This window comes from Phalaenopsis equestris, unplaced genomic scaffold, assembly GCF_001263595.1.
Source record: "Phalaenopsis equestris unplaced genomic scaffold, ASM126359v1 Scaffold000428, whole genome shotgun sequence".
Lineage (NCBI taxonomy): Eukaryota > Viridiplantae > Streptophyta > Magnoliopsida > Asparagales > Orchidaceae > Phalaenopsis > Phalaenopsis equestris.
Genome location: NW_018164869.1, coordinates 4,802,154 through 4,821,474, shown reverse-complemented (window position 1 = coordinate 4,821,474; position 19,321 = coordinate 4,802,154). Strand labels below are relative to the sequence as shown.

Sequence of the window (19,321 nt, the reverse complement as noted above, 5' to 3'; positions counted from 1 at the left end):
CCTGTCGCGGATCGCGTCGTGATATCTCCACTGCTCGCGTCGTCGTCTTCCTCTGTCTCTATCGTTCCTCTGTTCGACGCTAATGTTCGCACCTACTCTGCTCGACGTCGTCGTCGTCTTCCAAGCCTTTGTCGCTCGCAGCTGTCGTCTGCTCCCGATTCTTCTGTTTCGACGCCTGACAGCTCCTTTGTCTTTCAGCAAACCTCGCAGCAGTTTAATGCCGACAGCCTCTGATGGTGTTTCTTTCTTTTTTAGTTGAGCCGGACAAAGTCTCATTTGCCCGCGTGGTGAGTAACCCTCAGGAGAAGTCCGCAGTAATATTCCACTCAAGTTATAATGAATGTCGTGAGGGTACAGATTATTGTCCTTTTATTAAGAAGATAAATAGGAAAGGAGGAAAAGAAGCAATCTTTTTCTCTGAATCAGAAATTTCTACCATGACAGAAAATTCAAGTTTGCTCTTATTGGCAAAATTTACACCCTCCTATGGATATTATCAAAACGAGTGTTGACGATCTTAAGCTAGTAGGCAAGTTGAAAGTGAGATTCATGGATGTGAGACGTTGATCCAACTAACAATGGTTGAAGACAACACCATAATTTTCTTCAAGAAATATCTTAATATCGAATGTAAATCAATGAAGTTACTCAACTGGTCTCCTAATTTTGACCCAAAGCATGAAACTCCCACTATACCGGTATGGTTTAGTTTACCTGGTCTCTTTTTCACCATTTGGTTCTCTACTCTATTGGGGTCATCCTTGGGGATCCTTTGAAACTAGATCTGCTTACTTTCAACCTAATAAGACCCTCAGTGGCCAGAATACTTGTGGAAATGAATATTACTTTACCTGATGTTACTGAAGTCTGGCTGGGCGAAGTCTGGGGGCACAACCCATAATAGTTATTGGCAACAAATCACCATGGAACACAAACCCCCATATTGTACCCACTGTAAGATGTTTGGTCATATCCTTGTTAAATGTCACAAGCTTTATCCTATTTTGAAATCTAAGGTTCAAGTGAATAATGAGAGGTCTAACCCACCTGAGGAGGATACTACCAGACATTAGGTGTTTGCACCTGAGGACCCCCCCATGACACCGCTGTTATTGTTACTGCGAGTGATGCGATGTTGGAACCTACAAACTCCATAGAAAACAATACTGATGGACCATTACCTATAAATGATAGTGTTCAAACTGATAATCAGAAGAGTCTCGTAGCTCCACTTCTTCAAGAAGTATCCGATATAGAGGCAACTCATGCTTCACATATACTAGAACCTATCGTGGGTAATACTGTTGCTATTCCTTCTGCTTCAGATCTACCCCATTAGGCTGATGCTTCGGAGGAGGAATGATAGGTTTACACTTCCAGAAGGAAGAAGAAAAATGAAGATCTACTAGAGCTCAAGAGTCTTATGGATGATACTTTGGTTACTACGAGTAATGATCAGCACATTACCAACCTGTTAGTTGGATCCTTACCGAAAACTAGAGCCAGAAGCAAGACTAGATTAGGATGACCCACACTTTTTTAGCGCCCGAGTGGTTTTTGGGTTTTTTTATTTCTATATGTACCCATGTTTTATATTTTTTTGTGTGTTCTACAGTGTGGGTTGGGTGTTTAAGCCCACCCATACAAACCTATTTGTATCTTTTTCTTTAATATATTAGCCCTTGGGCTTTTTTTTAATATATATATATATATATATACTTTAAACTATTTGGCAGCATCGGCTGGAGAGAGAGAGAGAGAGAGAGAGAGAGAGCGCGCTTATAAAAACTACTACTACAACTAAACAGGCTTTAATTCAAATCAAAACATTGCAAAACAACAAAAAATCAAAAAATAAAAAATAAAAAACAAATGGGATAAAAAACAGGGCCTAACCAAGTAGATAAACATGTTTTATTTCAAATAAAGCGATAAACAAAACTAAATAAAAACAAATAACAAAAATGATTCCAATGACTCATGTCAAAAACAGGCTGGCAGGATGTTGTAAATACTTTCCTCAAGGATGGATGGAATAAAATTTAATATGCTAGCATCCATAAGGGAAAAAATACTCATCACGGTGGATAAACCGTCTCCTGAAACATTAATGAAATCATAAAGATATAGGCACAAGCTTCATGAATGTTAAGAATCATGTCAAAATCAGGCTGGTAGGAGGTTGTAGAAAAAAAACAAAATGAGAAAAGTCAATTTGGAACTTTTGCTATTCAGGCTTCAACCAATCTAAAGAGTATGATGTGAAGAAGATTACACTGTACAAGGAAAATTCCATTTGAAACTTACAAAAGGCAATATTGCACTTCATGATCTGAAAAAAGAAGTGCTGAAATTGCTGCAAGGCATCCACTGACAATAATACAAGTAGCAGATTGGATGCAAATTGAACACAATCAGAAGAAAATGAAAGGAAACGAGCATAGTGGTTTCAAAAGCCTTTGGAGCAGTGAATGGCGTATTATTCATCAAGCCAAACAAAAAAGCAATGAAATGACAATCAGCATATACCTCGTGCACCAATTTACAATTTGAAAACAAATTTGTAGTTAGAAAACTGTTCATATATGATAATTATGTTATTAATGCAACCTATGAAAGAACATGAAAATTTTAGTTAGAACACATATCTCAAAATCCAATAGTAATAATCAGAATTTCAGCTACCCGTCTAGTTCATAAAAACAGCTAAAAATGAAGACCTAGTGTTACTCATTCAATCAAGTTCAACTTTTTTTTAGATTCATATTTTATGAAGTTACATAGACCATTTTACTATTTTTCTTAAGATCTGTACTGGAAAAACCTCAGGATTTCTGTAATTGAAATAAAAAAACTCAATCCCGTAATTATCTCAAAATAAATAGAAAATTGAAAACAAATGAAATGTATATAAAAAGTACTATAGACAGGAAAAATCTTACAAAGTTGATATGGAGAAAGAGGCTTTACATACCTGATTATCAGCAGCCCTGGTATGAAAAATAAATACATATCATCAACTTTCGCATCCAGTTATGATAATCTGATATTTTGAATGCAATATTCTAGATAGGATAATGTTTACATTACATTCAGAAAATACATGAACCATGCACTCATAAACAACCGGAACCAGCATTTAAAAAAACTCAAATCAAAAGCAACCTAAAATAAATCAAAGTTATAAATTCAATTTTTTAAACAAACAGACAAAAAATTTCTAAATAACAATATGGTACAAAGTTAAAAGGAAAAAAAAACTCGTTTAATCAAACTTTTATGGTCAGGCATCTTAAATTGTGTCATCCGCTTTTTCATTGAATCAAATTCATAAATTATTGATTCAACCTCAAAATACCTTATAATACCCATCTAAATGTGTTATCAAAGGACTGAAAATCATCTTCCATCTTTTTGCAACCTTGCCTTGACAATCTTCATTACCAAAAATACACATTCAATTGTTACCTTAAAGACATATAAAGTTAAAATCACTTTAACCAATTGATCAATTAAGAGAATATATGCCACATTTTCACAAAACAAATGAAAATGATCAAATTTTGTGGAGAGATTTCAAAATTCTTAATTTTGATCGATTTAAATATTGAATACAACAAAAGCAACCCTTTATCCCACTAAGTGGGCTTGGCGGCATGAATCATTTTTCTCCATTAAGTCCTATTGAGTGTCATTTTTTCATTTAATTCTAATAAATGAAGATTATTTTTTATATAACATGCCCATGTCATTTTAGGTTTGCCTCTACCCTTCTTAACATAATTCAAATCTAAAACATATACTCTCCTGATTGGACAATCAGATGGTCAACGTTTAACATGATCAAATCATCTAAAGGCGACTCTCTAATCTTGTGACGCAGGCAGGGCGCTAGGGCAGTGCAGTGCCCGATTGCGGGCTCTTTGTTTACGTGGGAAAGGGACCAGCAAACTCGCGAAGCCTCGCGGAACAGCAAAAGCACGATCCCGCGCGAACTCGTAATAGCGAGAAAACCTGCACGAGAACATGGAGAAGGATCGCGAACCTACGCGATCCATATGGGCTCCAACAGTGGAATTTTAGATTTTCTAGCTTCTTCTAGCCTTCCCCCTCTCTCCTTTTGTGTAGAATATTCTTTTGAGCCTATAATTTGTTGTCCCTTAGTATGTAGGAAGCAATTCTTGGTGTGTTTCATCTTAAATTTTGTGTGGAGCCTCTTTCTTCTTTGTGGGTTGTATTCGAGGAGGTGGTGGTGCTTCAACTGTATCCTCTTCAAGGTGGTGATTAGATCCTCTCTTTTACCTTTCCCAAACCTTCTCCTCCACACTCTTCAGCCGTCAAACTCTCCCTCTGACACCCCAACACCCCTACACCCAACCTTTTCCACTTCCCACAGGTTATTACTGTTGACCCGTCTTTCAAACTCCTTTCATGTTCCTCCCAACAACCCCACTACCGTTGCCGAGCACCTACAACCCTTCGCCACCTGCTGTCCCTACAGTTATGCACCATCCTCTTAGTGCCACCCGCCTCTCGTGACTATTGTCATTCCTCCCAATCAACTATATCCCTCCTGTCGACCTCCGCCACCCATTAAAATACATTTAAGAGTGTTTGTTTTGTGTTGTTTTATGTCTTGTATTGTTATTTTCGTTCGAGTCATGTTGTAATCTTATTTTAATGTTAACAAAAGTTTGTTTTTTTGTTTCCACTATTTTTCCTACTAGTTCCAGTATCATTTAGTATCAAAACTAGTCCAGCCCTAGTTCTATTATAGGGTTCCCACAACATCCACCCCTGCTCAGTCCACCCCCATCAACTTTTTTTCTTCCAACTTTTGTCATGCCGCTGCGAAGAGATACGTCAGGCTCTACTCGAGAAGAGAAACAACATGAAATTCGTCGTCTGCAACGGAGACTAGCCAAGCTAGATGACGGGAAAGAAGAAAAGATTACCTTCGACCGTGATCGAGAAAATCGTGGGGAAGATAGAAACGAGGATCTTAATTCGTTCCACAGGAAGGTCACAACGACGAAGAATATCGACCTCACATTTTTGGTATCCAATATTAAAGGAGGACGAGAGAAGAGACTCCTTATGGAGGCCAGCGGGACTTTGGCATCAAGATGAACCTTCCAGAATTTGAAGAAGGCATGGATCCCGATAAGTTTATCGACTGGCTGCTATCCGTTCAACGAATTTTTGAATATAAAGATGTATCAGAAGAGAAACTGGTCAAGCTAGCCGATATTAAATTGAAGAAGAGTGTTCCCTATAGTGGGAAAATGTGCAAGACAGTGAAAAGATCACTAGATTGGAGAAGATGAAGAATGCAGAAAAGGTACCTCCCACCTCATTATCGTCAGAATTTGTTTCTAAAACTTCACAACTTGCAGCAGATGGATATTTCAGTTGAAGAGTTTACTGCCTAATTCCACCACTTGTAGATGAAATGTGAGCTGACAAGCCAAAAGAACATATGATAGTCAGATATCTCGGTGGTCTGAAACTTGTCATCAGCAATGCAGTATAGTTGCAGTCATACTAGATGCTAGGAGATGTCCAGACAATAGCCTAGAAGGTTGAAAGACAACAAAAGCAAAGTCGGCAACAATCATCTTTCAAGCAGCAAGCTCCAGGCAGGTTATCACCTACAATTACCACGACAGACAAGGATCTTTCAAGAGACACAGACAAGCCCAGACAAGGAATTGACACTATGGTTCAAAGCGGTAAGAAACGAGAGAAGGGAAACTCTAGCACGGTGCCTGCTAAAAAGTGCTACCAATGCCACGGCTACGGCCACATTGCCTTCAGTTGCCCCACGGGCAGGGTAATCATACTCAATCGATCAATGCGACGTAGAAGAAATTAGCGATGAAGAGAAAGCTAAGAAATAGGATGAGGAGTATCAGCTTCCCCCAGATAAAGAAGAGGCGCTCGTGATTCGACGAATCCTACAAACATAAGACACGATGGACTCGCAGTGGCTTTGCCACAACATATTTCACACGTATAGGAAAAGAAAAGGTATGCAGTTTCATCATCGAAGACAGAAGCAATAAGAACGTGGCGTCGACACAAATGGTAGAGAGATTGGGACTTGTGACTCAGAAACATTCCCAGTCATATTTCAGTAATATAGCTGATGGAGAATCAGGTCAGCATCGATCGAAGATGTTTGGTAGAATTTTCGACTTGAGGCTAGCTACAAGATCAGATGTGGTGTGACGTAGTCCCTATGTCTGCCTGCCACCTCTTGCTAAGACCACCGTGGCAATTTGACTGAAGGACTCAACACGACGGATATAAAAACACATATTTATTCACAAAGGACAAGAAGTGCATGACCCTCCTTCGACAGAGTTCAGGGCCCCAAAGGAACCCTTTTCAATACAATAGCAGCTGTATAATCAATTTTAGTGATGACACAAGACGAGAGACAGTGCAATTGCTAGTGGGATTCAGGGTGACTGACATCGAAATGAAAACTTCGACAAATGAAGTCAAAGCTCTCCCAACCCCAAGAGAATGACGTAGGCACGACGCTAGGGCAACGCACAATGCGAGCGCTTCATTTCTGCGAGAAAGGGGCCCGTGAACTCACGCAGCCTCGTGGAAAAGCGGGATCTCGATCCTGCGCGAATACGCAATACTGAGGGAACCCTCGCGAGAGCAGGGAGAAGGATGGCGAACATGCGCGATCCAGATGGGCGCCAACGGTGGAATTTTGGACTTTATGTATTCTTGCATTCCCCCTCTCCTTTTGTGTAGAAGTTTCTTTTGAGCCTATAAATTGTTGTCCTTGAGTATGTAGGAGTCGTTTCTTAGTGCGTTTAATTTCATATCTCTTGTATAGAGTTTCTTTCCCCTTTATGGTCTGTATCCGAGGAGGTGTTGGTGGTGTTTCAGTTGAATTCACTCCAAGGTGGTGATTATATCCTCCCTTTTACCTTTTCCAAACATTCTTCTCCATAGTCTTCAACCACCAAACTCTCCCTTCATCACTCTGACACCCAGCCTTTTCCCTTTCACACATGTTATTACTGCTAACCCGTCATCCTAACTCGTTTCAAGCTTTTTTCCAACAACCCCACTACCGTTGTTGACCACCTACAACCTTTTCCCACCTGTTGTCCGTACAGTTCAGCGCCATCCACTAGTCGTCATCCGCCTCCTAATCATCTCTATCCCTCTAGACGACCTCCACCACCCATTGAAATACATTTAAGAGAGCGTGCCTTTTTATGACTTAATGTCTTGTGTTGTTATTTTCGTTTGAGTCATGTTGTGATCCTATTTTCATGTTAATGAAAAATTGTTTTTGTGTTTTCACTATTTTTCCTACTAATTCTGGTATCTTGTCTTCCACTTAAGCTCAACCCTTTTACGTGCATATTTGTTTCACATTTTGTCTCTAAGTGTAAAGCCACCCATCCACATGAGCATTCTCATCTGAGCAACATTGAACTTAATTTTATGCTTCTCTTTTACATAACAACGTTTTGTGTCGTAAACTATTGATGCCATTAGTACTATTATATAGCACAATAGGCCTAATGCATTCCTCTACTTCAACCATCCAAACTAAATGTTACTAATAACATCCCCGTCAATATCGCCTTCACTTTGAACAATAGACCCTAGATATCTAAAAAGTTCACTCCTTTTAATGGCAAAATCATCTATTATTACAACCTCGTAACTACATCTACTACTATTAAAATTGCATTCCATGTATTCAGTTTTATATCAGCTCAAATTAAAGTCTTTAGGCTTTAAAGTTGACCTCCATAATTCAAGTTTTTTTCTCAACTCTCTCTCTCGTCTTATCCATAAGAACGATATCAACAGTAAAAAGCATACACCAATGTACAGCCTCTCGTAAATCTCCAACAAGAACATCCATAATTAAAGCAAAATGATATGAGTTTAAAGCCGATCTCTAATGTAATCCTCGCCGCTACATCTACTACTATTAAAATTACATTCCATGTATTCAGTTTTAGATCAGCTCAAATTAAAGTCTTTAGGCTCTAAAGTTAACCTCCATAATTCAAGTTTTTTCTGAACTCTCTCTCTCATCTTATCCATAAGGATGATGTCAACAGTAAAAAACATACACCAAGGTACATCCTCTCATAAATCTCCAGCAAGAACATCCATAATTAAAGTAAAATGCTATGAGTTTGAAGCCGACCTCTAATGTAATCCAACTGAAATAAAAAAACTTGGTCAATCCTCCTTGTGTCCAACTAGGGCTATCCAAAAAGCTCATTCGTGAACAGATCGTGTTTGAATCGTTTGTTAACTAAACGAGCCAAACATAAACATATTTTTTAAGATCGAATTATAAACAAGCCGAACACGGATATCCCTTCATTCGATCTTTTTTGGCTTATTTTAGCTCAAAATAAAGAAATTATATATATTATTTACATAATAATAAATTATATATTTTTATATCTAAGTTTAAGTCATAACAACTTAGGTGATCATATGGTTATGCGTCTTTTATTACACATAATTAGTGCACGTCTATTTTTTCTAATTATTTTAAACGAGCTAATTTTAAGCCAAACATGAACAAGAATGTGTAAATCGAGCCGAACACAAACACATTGTTCACAAGAAATTTCGATCGCGAGATAATTTTGGACACGAGCCAATTTTAAACTAGTCAAACACGAGCCAAACCTGAGTTCGCCCAAGCCCGACTCATTTACAGCATTAGTTCAAACACAAGTAATAGCTCAAGTGTACATATCTTTAATAACTTGACTATAAGTAATATCAACACATTTCTTTTTTATAACTCTCCAAAGTATACCTCTTGAAACCTTATCATAAGTTTTTTTCTAAATCAACAAAAATCAAATATAGATCTATCTTACTCTCTGTGCACTTCTTCATCAAACCTCTCAATAAATGTATAGCTTCTATAATAAAACTTATCCAGTAAGAATCCAAATTGATTTTGAAAAATTTGTAAATCAAGTCATAACACATGTTCAATTACTCTCTATCACAACTTCAATGTATGACATATTAATTTAATTTCTATATAATTTGCACAATCATGTACATCTCCTTTATTATTAAAAAATTGGAACCAATATATTCTTTCTCCACTCATCAAATATCATTTTTTTTTAAATAATATTAAAGATTTTAGTGAGCAAAAAATTCTCAAATCTCCTAAGCATTTCCACACTTCGTTGGAATATCATAAGATACTGTTGTTTTTCACACTTCATTTTCTTTAGAACTTCCTCAACTTCTATTTTACCAATACGACGGTAGTATTAAAAAGTTTTATTATTATTTATAATATTAAAATCACTAAAATTGATCGTTTTTTTTAACAATTCTCATTGAAAAATTTATCAAATTATCTCACTCACCTATGTTGAATATTCTCATTTAAGAAAGATACCTTTTGATTTTCATCATTGACATATTTTACTTGAACTAAATCTTTACTTTTTCTCATCTCTTTGTTTGGTTAATTTATATATATCTTTTACCCACTTTAATATCTAATCTATTATGAAGTTAATTAATAGTCGAATATTTATATTTTTTTCCAATTCTCTAATTTTTTATGTATAAACTAATTTTTATAATAAAACATCTTATCTTTAACTTGCAGATTTGTATTTCACCACCAACTATTTTTATTCATTAAAAAATTACTTTTAATTATTCAAACATATCTTTCGTAACTTGCTTAATAATACTCGTTACTTTATCTCACATAAAATTAATTTCTTCGTAAATATCCAAAATCTTAAGACATTAAAGTTTATTTATTAAAATAATTTTATTTGTGGGTTTTAAGTGCCCTCATATATGATAATATTTTATTATATTTTTCATTTTATACCCTTCATCTTAAAATCCAAAACTAATAATCGATATTTGGTACTTAAATTTTCACTTGGAATAACCTTACAATCTTTACAATATCGATGATCATTTTTTCCCATACAAAAATAATCAATGTGTAGGTTGTTAGACTCATTCTTGTAAGTGATAATATGCCCATATTTTTTCATAAATAAAATACTCAGCTAAGAATTGATAATTCTATAATATATTCTTTAAATCTATAGGTGGATGAGTGTGTGTGTCATATTTTTTTTTTAATAAAATACTCAGCTAAGAATCAATAATTCTATAATATGCTCATTAAATCTGTAGGTGTGTATGTGTGTATGCGTGAATCTCAGCTTATTTATTTAGACATTCCTCTAAAGATGTTGTCTGTGAGAATGAGATGCATCCTCAATTATTATGATTTTTACTAGTCTAGTTTACCTCATCTCACTCGGCTTATGTGGTTGGTTTAGATTTATTGCAATTGATTATGCTGTCAAGATTTACACATGAAATAATCGTAGTAGGAATTATCTCCTTTTGAAGCTATTCAATTATTATTGTAACAAAATAGGTTAATCCTTTGGTTTCATGCAGGGTTATTGAGTTGTTCCTGCAACCATTGAACACTATATTACATGTGCAATAAATTAGAACCTAATCTTATAATCATGTATATGAATTTTTCCATGTTTTCTACTATAATCATGGCTGTCACCTTGGAGTTATTTGTTATCTCCCTAGTTGTATTCACTGCTTTTCCACGTCTTTATTGCATGCTCTTGACCATGCTTGAGAATTGCAAAATTTGAATTATAGAATTTATAGATGTTGAATTCTTATGATCCATGGGCTCAATCAATTTAAGGGATGAGAAATCTCAACTAATTTGATATATTTAAATTGTTCACCTCTAGAGAAACCAGTTGATTATCAATAGCAAAATCTATGACAAAATTTTCGTTTTCTTCAATCTTTTTTGTGTTTGTTAGACGTTGAGTTCAAGTGCAATACAAATATCACTACTAATTTCTGATGCAATTCATTTCCAAAAACCAACATAAAAGCTATCACTTATTTTTTTTTTGTTCTCTTCTACATGATTCAATATGGGTTTGCCTACATGACTGATTTTAGTCAAAATAGTTACAGCGAATTTTCTTATTGTGATCTCAGTACTAATCGAGTTATTTTTTTAAGCGGTATTATTTTCATGTTCAACGTTTTTACTTGGAAGATCATAAGATTATTTTTTGGCATGAATTCACATATTTAATTTAACTGATGAGCTTTAAAACTACAAGTTTCTAAATCCAACTAATTTGAATTTCATCGACAATGACACTAACTATAGCAGAAATCCTAGACACTAAGATGTCCCGCATTAAAAGTATAAGAGTTTGTGCATGTTATCTAAAAGTAAGACTTAATTAGAGCTGTCAAAACAGCTTATTATTCGCGAACAGTTCGTGTTCGGCTTATTAAGAAGCTCGTGTTCGACTTACTAAGAAGCTCGTGTTCGGCTTACTAAGAAGCTCGTGTTGGATTTGTTTGCTAAGTCAACGAGTTGAAAATGAACAATTTTTTGGCGCTCAAAATATAAAGCATTGAAAATGATACAAGTACCCAAACAACAATTACAAATAAAAAGAATGAATGGATAAAAATATTTATTGTATAAAGTATCTTGTTTCAATAAAAAAATTTAAATTGATGTTTCAGATATTAATTGGATCTTCAAGGGAGATAAAATCTACGTCTTCAAGCCTCATCATCGATCAATAAGTACAGTTGAAAAAAAGTACAGTTGAAAAAAAAATTAAAAATATATATTATATTATCATGTTGAGTAACTTTATCTTATGATTGACATGCGACTTCAAGAGCCGAATAATTATTTTTTTGAAGCAAATATCAAGTTATTTCTTTGTGTGGGGTGCCTAAAAGCAAGTGATTGATTCTCTGTCTTTGATTAGGGAAAACTAATTCGTCTTGCACTTATATCCTTACAATATTTTTATTGTTAAGTTGTTTCACACTTGAGTATCAACCATCCACTTATACTATAGATATGTGTGATAATATTGATTTCTCATCTTTAAATGATTTGGCTGGTCTTACTAAACAATTAATAAAGATAATGAATGATGATGTGTTTCCTTTAATTTAAAATTTTGTTATTGGCATTAATTTTATAATTTACCATTGTTACAGTTGAAAGAGTATTTTCTACAAAAAAGATTGTCAAACATCAATTGTGTGGTCGTGTGATTAACGATTGTCTTATTCTTTATATTGAAAAGGAATAATTTTATTTAATTCTCAATAAAATTGTAGTGCAATATTATAAAAAAAATAGAAACTAGATTAAAAACTTATAATATTTTTCAATTCAACAATGAAAATTAAATAAAATACTTTGTTTTGAATTATGCGTCATTCATTTTATTTTTTCATCAAATTTGTTTATTCAAATAATAAGAGAGCATGATTCCCCTCTAATGTGTGAGTAAAGTCCTTATCATATTGTGATCTAACCTTAATGAATTAAATCCACTAAAACAAAAAACAAAAATTAATTACGTATAAGAATAAATGAGAAGAATTATTGTAATGTTTAGAAATCATCGAAATCCTAAAATAATACTCCTTGGGTTTAAGTATAATTTGAGACATATCAAATGAGAAATGATATCATATCCTCATCATTTATCAAATGAGAAATGATATCATATCCTCATCATTTCAGCGTCTTTTCAACTTGCATTGAACATTGGGCAAATGTTAAAATTTTCTATGCTATGAAATTCTGCAACAAACAATCATAGTGCATATTTTTGTTGCAAATCCCAAAATTAATATGTTGTATCTAACACTATTGCTAATAAAAACACTAAAATACCAATTGCTGTTGTTGCATCTTAGTCAAAAATATCTAACAGAAGATATTTTAAATGTCAACATATTGGTCATTATGTCAATGAATGTCCTCGTAAAAATTTGCAAATTAATCAGAATGGCAGTTAGCAATTTAATAAAGTGATATGCAACTATTAGAACACAATGATTAAGAGACTGTTTATGGCAACTTTTTGCCACTTTGTTTTTCAAATCATTACCACACTTATTCTTGTCTACAACTTATTATTGTCATAAAATTTTATGGTGAGAAGCATCTTTTTACATCTAAAATTGCTAGTGTGACAGCTATAAGAAAACAGCCTGACCCTTTTTAAAAATTAAAAAAAAGTATTAAACCCAAAATTAGCTTTATATTCTAATCACAACAGTTATAGGTACTATGATACAATAACACTTTATAATAACAAAGCACGCCATGTCAATCACATGCATTTGCCCCAACACGAACTTGATACATATCGGGCAAACCATCTACACATTGAATTAAGAAAAATAAAAAAATTAACAGACACAACTATCAAACTCGTGTGTTCTGAATTATAGATTTTAATTTTAAAAAGATATTATATAAATAAGTTTAAGTCATATTTTCTTTTATGTTAAAATATTTTACTTGAAAAAATTTAACAGCTACTTAATCTTAATTTTATTTTTCTTATTATGCCCTACATTTTACGGTTTTTATAATATTTATAATTATATTTACAATTGAATTAATTTCTCAATTTTAAGCTAACAATATATAATATTATGTTACTATTTCTTCTTCAATTGAGTTTTACGTATTAAACACATAAAAAAAAATACTTTAAATTTTATGAGCATTTGAAATAACATTGTTACTTATTAATTCATTCCATATTAATTTAATTTATGTAATTATTATATTATTTTCTCTCTTAAAAAAAAATATAATAATACAATGTTGTGTCCAATGTGTATTTGTATCCAATATTTTAAAAAATAGGCATCTCATATTCATAACAGTGTATTATAATATAACTACTAGGACAAACAGCTACCGCCATCCCAATAAATATGATAATTAAGTACATTGTTGATGTGCATAGGAAATATGTGAAATTTAAATCAAGAGAGCAGATAATCATATGTGTAAGTTCAAAGGGTTTTCCTACTATTGCCCTTAAGAAATTAATTACAAGAAAGGCAAGGCTATATAAGTTTAGCAAAATATTGGAACTAGCAATTACAACTTGGAAATTCACAAAAGAACTCTTATCAATCATATCCAATTTGACTTTAATTCATGAATATGTTGCCAATATCTTGAATTCTTCTCTATTTTCCTCCTCTCCTTATGAATTCACATCCAGCACTTTACCAAATGGGTATTTATTCCAAAAGCTATTAAAGATGATGAGATTGTTTTCACCACTTCTGGTGATTGAGATATCTTATACATTGGTGTGACAAATGAGTATGTGATGACTTGACAATTATTCTACAAGGAAGCAAGGCAGTTATATAAAGACTTGAATACTATCAAATGATAAATTAATCAAATCCAACTCTTCAAGTCTAGATTTCACAGAAATCTAAAAATATACTCCCATTCAAGGTTGTTACATCATAGAAAATAAAGACAGATAAATTGTATTAATGTATTCTTCTTTTTTTTTGTCAAGTAAAGCGTGCCTATAATTTTGATTCCTATACAAACAGAATGTATACACCACTAGTTTGAATAATATATAAGGTCTGCCTCATTATTAGAGCATTTCAACATAAGTGATGGAATAACAATCAATATCCATGGATCTGAGACTCAATACCACAAAATGAATTGCTAATGCTGCCCACAATTGTTTCCATGTTATATTGTAGTTTCGCTATGATGTTGTCCTTGCATTTTCAAATGATTTTACAATTGTTTCTCCGCCACATTTTCTGTTGATAATCACTTCTAAGTAAATTCCCATTGATTATTTTCCACCTATGTTGTTGCGACCCCAGTTGTTTGTCACCTTGCCACCTTGCCCATTAGACTTTTGTTGTTCTTAACTCTTATCTATTGCACAATATGTGCCTTCTCACTACTTTCATTCTATTCTAAAGAGCTGCCTTATGACTCGTTTTCCCATCTAGAACCCCATGCTGGTCTTAGAACCCTGGTCTTCCTTTCAAACACTGTTTTTGAAAAAAAAAAAAATCCTATTTTGTGAGGCCGTTAAAGTTATAAAATGACCCAAAAGCATGTAAAAATCATTATATAATTAATATTAAAATACAATTCTAATTTTTCTACTAGTGCTTGTTCTAGTTGGATTTGTGCTCTTCGATTGCTTCACAGGTTTGGATGACTACCTATTTGGGAAGCTTGGTGCTTTGTTTAGGGATGATTTCCAACCTTCAGCTTGGTCATTAATTTTTAGCGTTGACTGTAATTATGTCATGTGAGATGCATGTTTGATTTTCTTTGAAGATGAACTTGGTTAGATATTGATTTTTATTATTCCGAGATATTTTTCTCAAGTTGTTTTGATTTTCGCAATTGTTCAATTATCTATTGAAATGAATAGAGGAAGTTTGTTCAACTTATAGTGCTAAGTTTTGCTAAAATTATGAATTAGAAACCTATAAATTATGAATTTTTATATTTTCATTTTATACATCATCCTATGATGCATTAGAAATCCTACATCCTTACATTTCATAAATAAACATAACTAACTAAAGGAAAATTACACTGCTCGTAGCTTATTGTCTTAAAATGGTACGTTGGTGCATAATAAGACAACTGGAAGAGATGAAAATTATAGCATGAGCTTCTATTGTGGAAGCTTGCACAACAAACCAATTACCTTGCTCTCTGTAGCAATTCCCAATGCAGAGGACCAGTGGTCATGTTAAATGCCCCAGGATAGCATAGTAAATGAGCACCTAATCCATGAAACAACAGCAACAAGTTAGAAATTCACAATTTAATATACCGTCAAAAATAGTAAACAATGGTTAAAAAGATTTCCTTTAGGAAGGGAATACTTAGAACCAAGGTACTCAAAATGAAAATCAAGGTGTGGTTTATAAAAATTCTAAGGAAAAAGAACATTGAACCAATAAATAAAATTAGCAGCTAAGATATTAAGATAAAAATTAAGCAAAAACTGTTGCACATGAAAAATCATGATAACCAAATATGCAATGTCAATATACTCAACGTTGGCCAACTCTAGGAAACGAGAAGGATTATTCAGGCTTGTGGTTGGTCACCAACCTGATGATATACATTTCTGAATTAATCATGCTAGCTTTCCCATAAACCCTTTATCGTGAATGAAAGAAAAAGAAAGATTTACATGCATAACACTCAATTCCTATGTAATTACATATCTAACACCTAAACTTCAATTTTTATATATAATGTCACCTTACCTATGCATGATAACATGTATTTCACTTTTTTAAAAGTCAAAATAGTGGTATTTTTTTGTGATATTAAAAATTTTGGTGTTATAAAAGTAAAAATTTAAAGTTTAGGTATAAGATATGTAAATAAATAGGGATTGGGTGGTATGCACGTAACTGTGTCTAAGAAAGGCATCAGCCAGCCCATCTCCAATTCTTGATAGAAGCCTTAGAGGTGTCAATTGAGGTCAACGGGTCATGTTCGGGTTTGACCCAAAAATGACCCAACCCGAATAGGGTGGTCAACTCGAACCCGACCCAAATAATAAATGGGTTCGAAAACTAAGACCCGAACCAAGCTTGGCCGGCTAATCCGAACCCGACCCAAAATTTCGTGTTTATTCGGGTCATGTTTGAGTTTTTAGGTCAACCCGAACCCGACTCAAAAAATATTCGAGTCAACCCTAACCCGTATTTTTTCGAATCGAGTTCAAGTTGTGTTGGCGTGGCGGGTCAATTTTTGACGCCCGTAATAGCAGCTTACTAATGGCCCTTTTTTTTTTTTAAGTACTAAGGGGCTACTTGGTTTGCTAAAAAGTAATGCAGTGCAAAATGAATGTAAAACAAAAGTAATGTATTGTATTTGAAATATTTTGAGTTGTTTGGTTCACTATAAAATAAACATAGGACTTTTTTTTTTTAAATAGATTGAAGCAGTATAATCATGTATTTGCATATATTTTTATTCATGCACATAAGCATCCGTGCACTCATACATGTATGCATAGAGATGCATCGAAGCATGTGTAGAGAACAAAGAATTTGTCTTAGAAGATAAAAATTTGATCTAAAATTGAATCAACCTTGGGAAACAAGATATGTCAAGATAGAACCAAAGTCAGATAAAAATAGATCATAAATAGGCATAGCTAAGCACAATATCAGATCAAATGGCTCTAGGTTGATCTTAAGCTACTATCAAATCAAAATGAGATAACTAACATCCCTATATACAAATGCATATTCATGCAAACCAGTGATAAATGTGGATCTGACACATACTCATAAACCCATGATTATATGCATGATAACATAGTGATGCGCATGCACAGTGAGACTCATTATCGTAAATGCTGTTTGCATGCATCTAAGTGTACATACACTAGTGTTAGTCACCAAGGCATAGTCATCAATGATCTATCAACCTTCATGCAAGATTTGATCCCAAATAAAGGATCCAAGTTTTTGCTCAAATACAAGATGAGAACCTATTTTGAAAAGATGGTCATTATAGAAAATGGTAAACTTAGTAGGAGGCTTTCCGATAACACCTTGGTTGAGAATGTAGTTTATTATAGTAACTAGAAATATTATGTTACCATATTAATATCATCAAATATGCTTAATATTAAATGAATCTGTAGTATTTATAATTGTAAATAGATCCTCATTATGGTGAACATTCTTCTCTATTGTACTTCCTATATTAATCTATTCTCTTGCCTTTAAATAAGTAGATTTGCACCAGCATCCTAATTAATCAAAACAAGATGTAGTTTTTAAAATTTTTCATATGGTATTAAAGCCCTGATGTTAATTTTTTTGTCTCACCACAAAAGATAATCTTCATCCCCAAGAACATGCCTATAAGTGCCTGTTGATTATCCTTCCCTTCAGGGTGTTCAATATCATCATTGCCTTGTTTTAAAGAACAATGATCACGGCTTTATTTGTCTCACTTGCAATCATCTTCACCTCCTCCTCATTGCTTTGCATGATCTCTTACTATGTGTTGTGATCATCTTCCTACCCAAGCATAGAACTCATCCACGCCTTCACATCTTTGTGTTATCAACATTCTCGTTTTTTTTTGTTCACATTCTCCTTGATCGCATCTCCAAGCATAGGTCGGGTAGTTGCTCGGTAAAAGAGATCCTTGATTCGCCTATCAGCAAACTACTGAGCACAAGCACTCTCTGATTCGTGGCTCTGTGCATTCAGTCAATGCTCTTCAAACACTCTTTGGTTTGTTGCTCACTAGTTGAAGGAGGTCTTCACATCCACTTGGAGTCAACATTTGCATCTTAATGTCATGCATGCTACTCTATTTAGTTCCTCTCCTGACTCAATGATATCGTGAGGATTCATTGCAGATCAAGTGAGGATCCTATCTCTCATGAGGATCCAATGAAGATCTAGTTATTCTTGGTTTTCCTAATAAAAATTCAATGCAACACCGATCGGTCCAAATAGTAATTTTGAAAAATCTATAAAACAACTCTGTGTAAAGTCTCTCAATTCTTCTTGACTACACAAACTCTTAATGCTACTTGTTTTCCATCTTAAATTTGTAGAGGATGTTAAGAGTAATTAGAATTATTATATTATCATTTTAGTATTATCACATATACATGAAACTTAATAGGAATCCATAACATTTATTAGTGTTTATATCCTAATTATGAAGACATTCTTCTTCACTATACTTTCAATATTGATCTATTCTCTTCTCTTTATATATAGGCATGTTTGTACTAGCACCCTAATCAATAAAAATGTAGTCATTTATGATTTCTAACACAATAACCCTTGGAGCAATGAGAAGACTTCAGTATTCTTTATACACTAAGCATAGAGTTTCAAGCTTTTTTTATTGTAATATCTTAAACCAGTCTAACTCTTTGTTGACCTCAATTTTTTCATGAGGTCTAGTATTCCTCGTAGGAGTTAGGATCTAGCCTTAGGGGTCTTCCTGCGACTATCTTAGAACCTTAGAAGTGGGACCCGCCTCGTTTTAGTTCGACCCGCATCCATCCCCTTCTGGAGTTTCGCGTGTGTGGTGTCAACTTCTAGCACTTAGAAGGACGAAACCAACATGAGGAAACCCAAAAGGGATTCCCTATAGGACCTTCCTGAGCCTTAGGGTGCCTTTTGCACAATTCGCACTCCTGCGCGCACCGGCTTCGCAATTTTGCACAATTCGCCCTCCTGCGCGCACCGGCTTCGCAATTCGGAGAGTCGATATGTCTGATCGCCACAATTCGCATTGTCTGCATTGTTACTTGTCGAATGCTCGAGTAAACCTTTTGGTACGGTCGATCGCGGATCAATATTTTGTAAAATTTGAATTTCGACGCGTTTTGATCCGATTGTC

The 19,321-nt window shown here is 34.1% G+C and overlaps 1 protein-coding gene across 1 annotated transcript in view; it reads right to left on the bottom strand.

Moving 5' to 3' along the window:
* Nucleotides 1-19,321, bottom strand: part of LOC110027383 (omega-amidase, chloroplastic) — a 33,475-nt gene that overhangs the window by 4,761 nt on the left and 9,393 nt on the right. The window contains exons 6-7 of the mRNA XM_020728780.1: nucleotides 15,624-15,702; nucleotides 2,975-2,990 (exon numbers count right to left, since the gene is read on the bottom strand). Of these exons, the coding sequence (XP_020584439.1) occupies nucleotides 2,975-2,990; nucleotides 15,624-15,702 (95 nt within the window). The remainder of the gene's footprint in view (nucleotides 1-2,974; nucleotides 2,991-15,623; nucleotides 15,703-19,321) is intronic.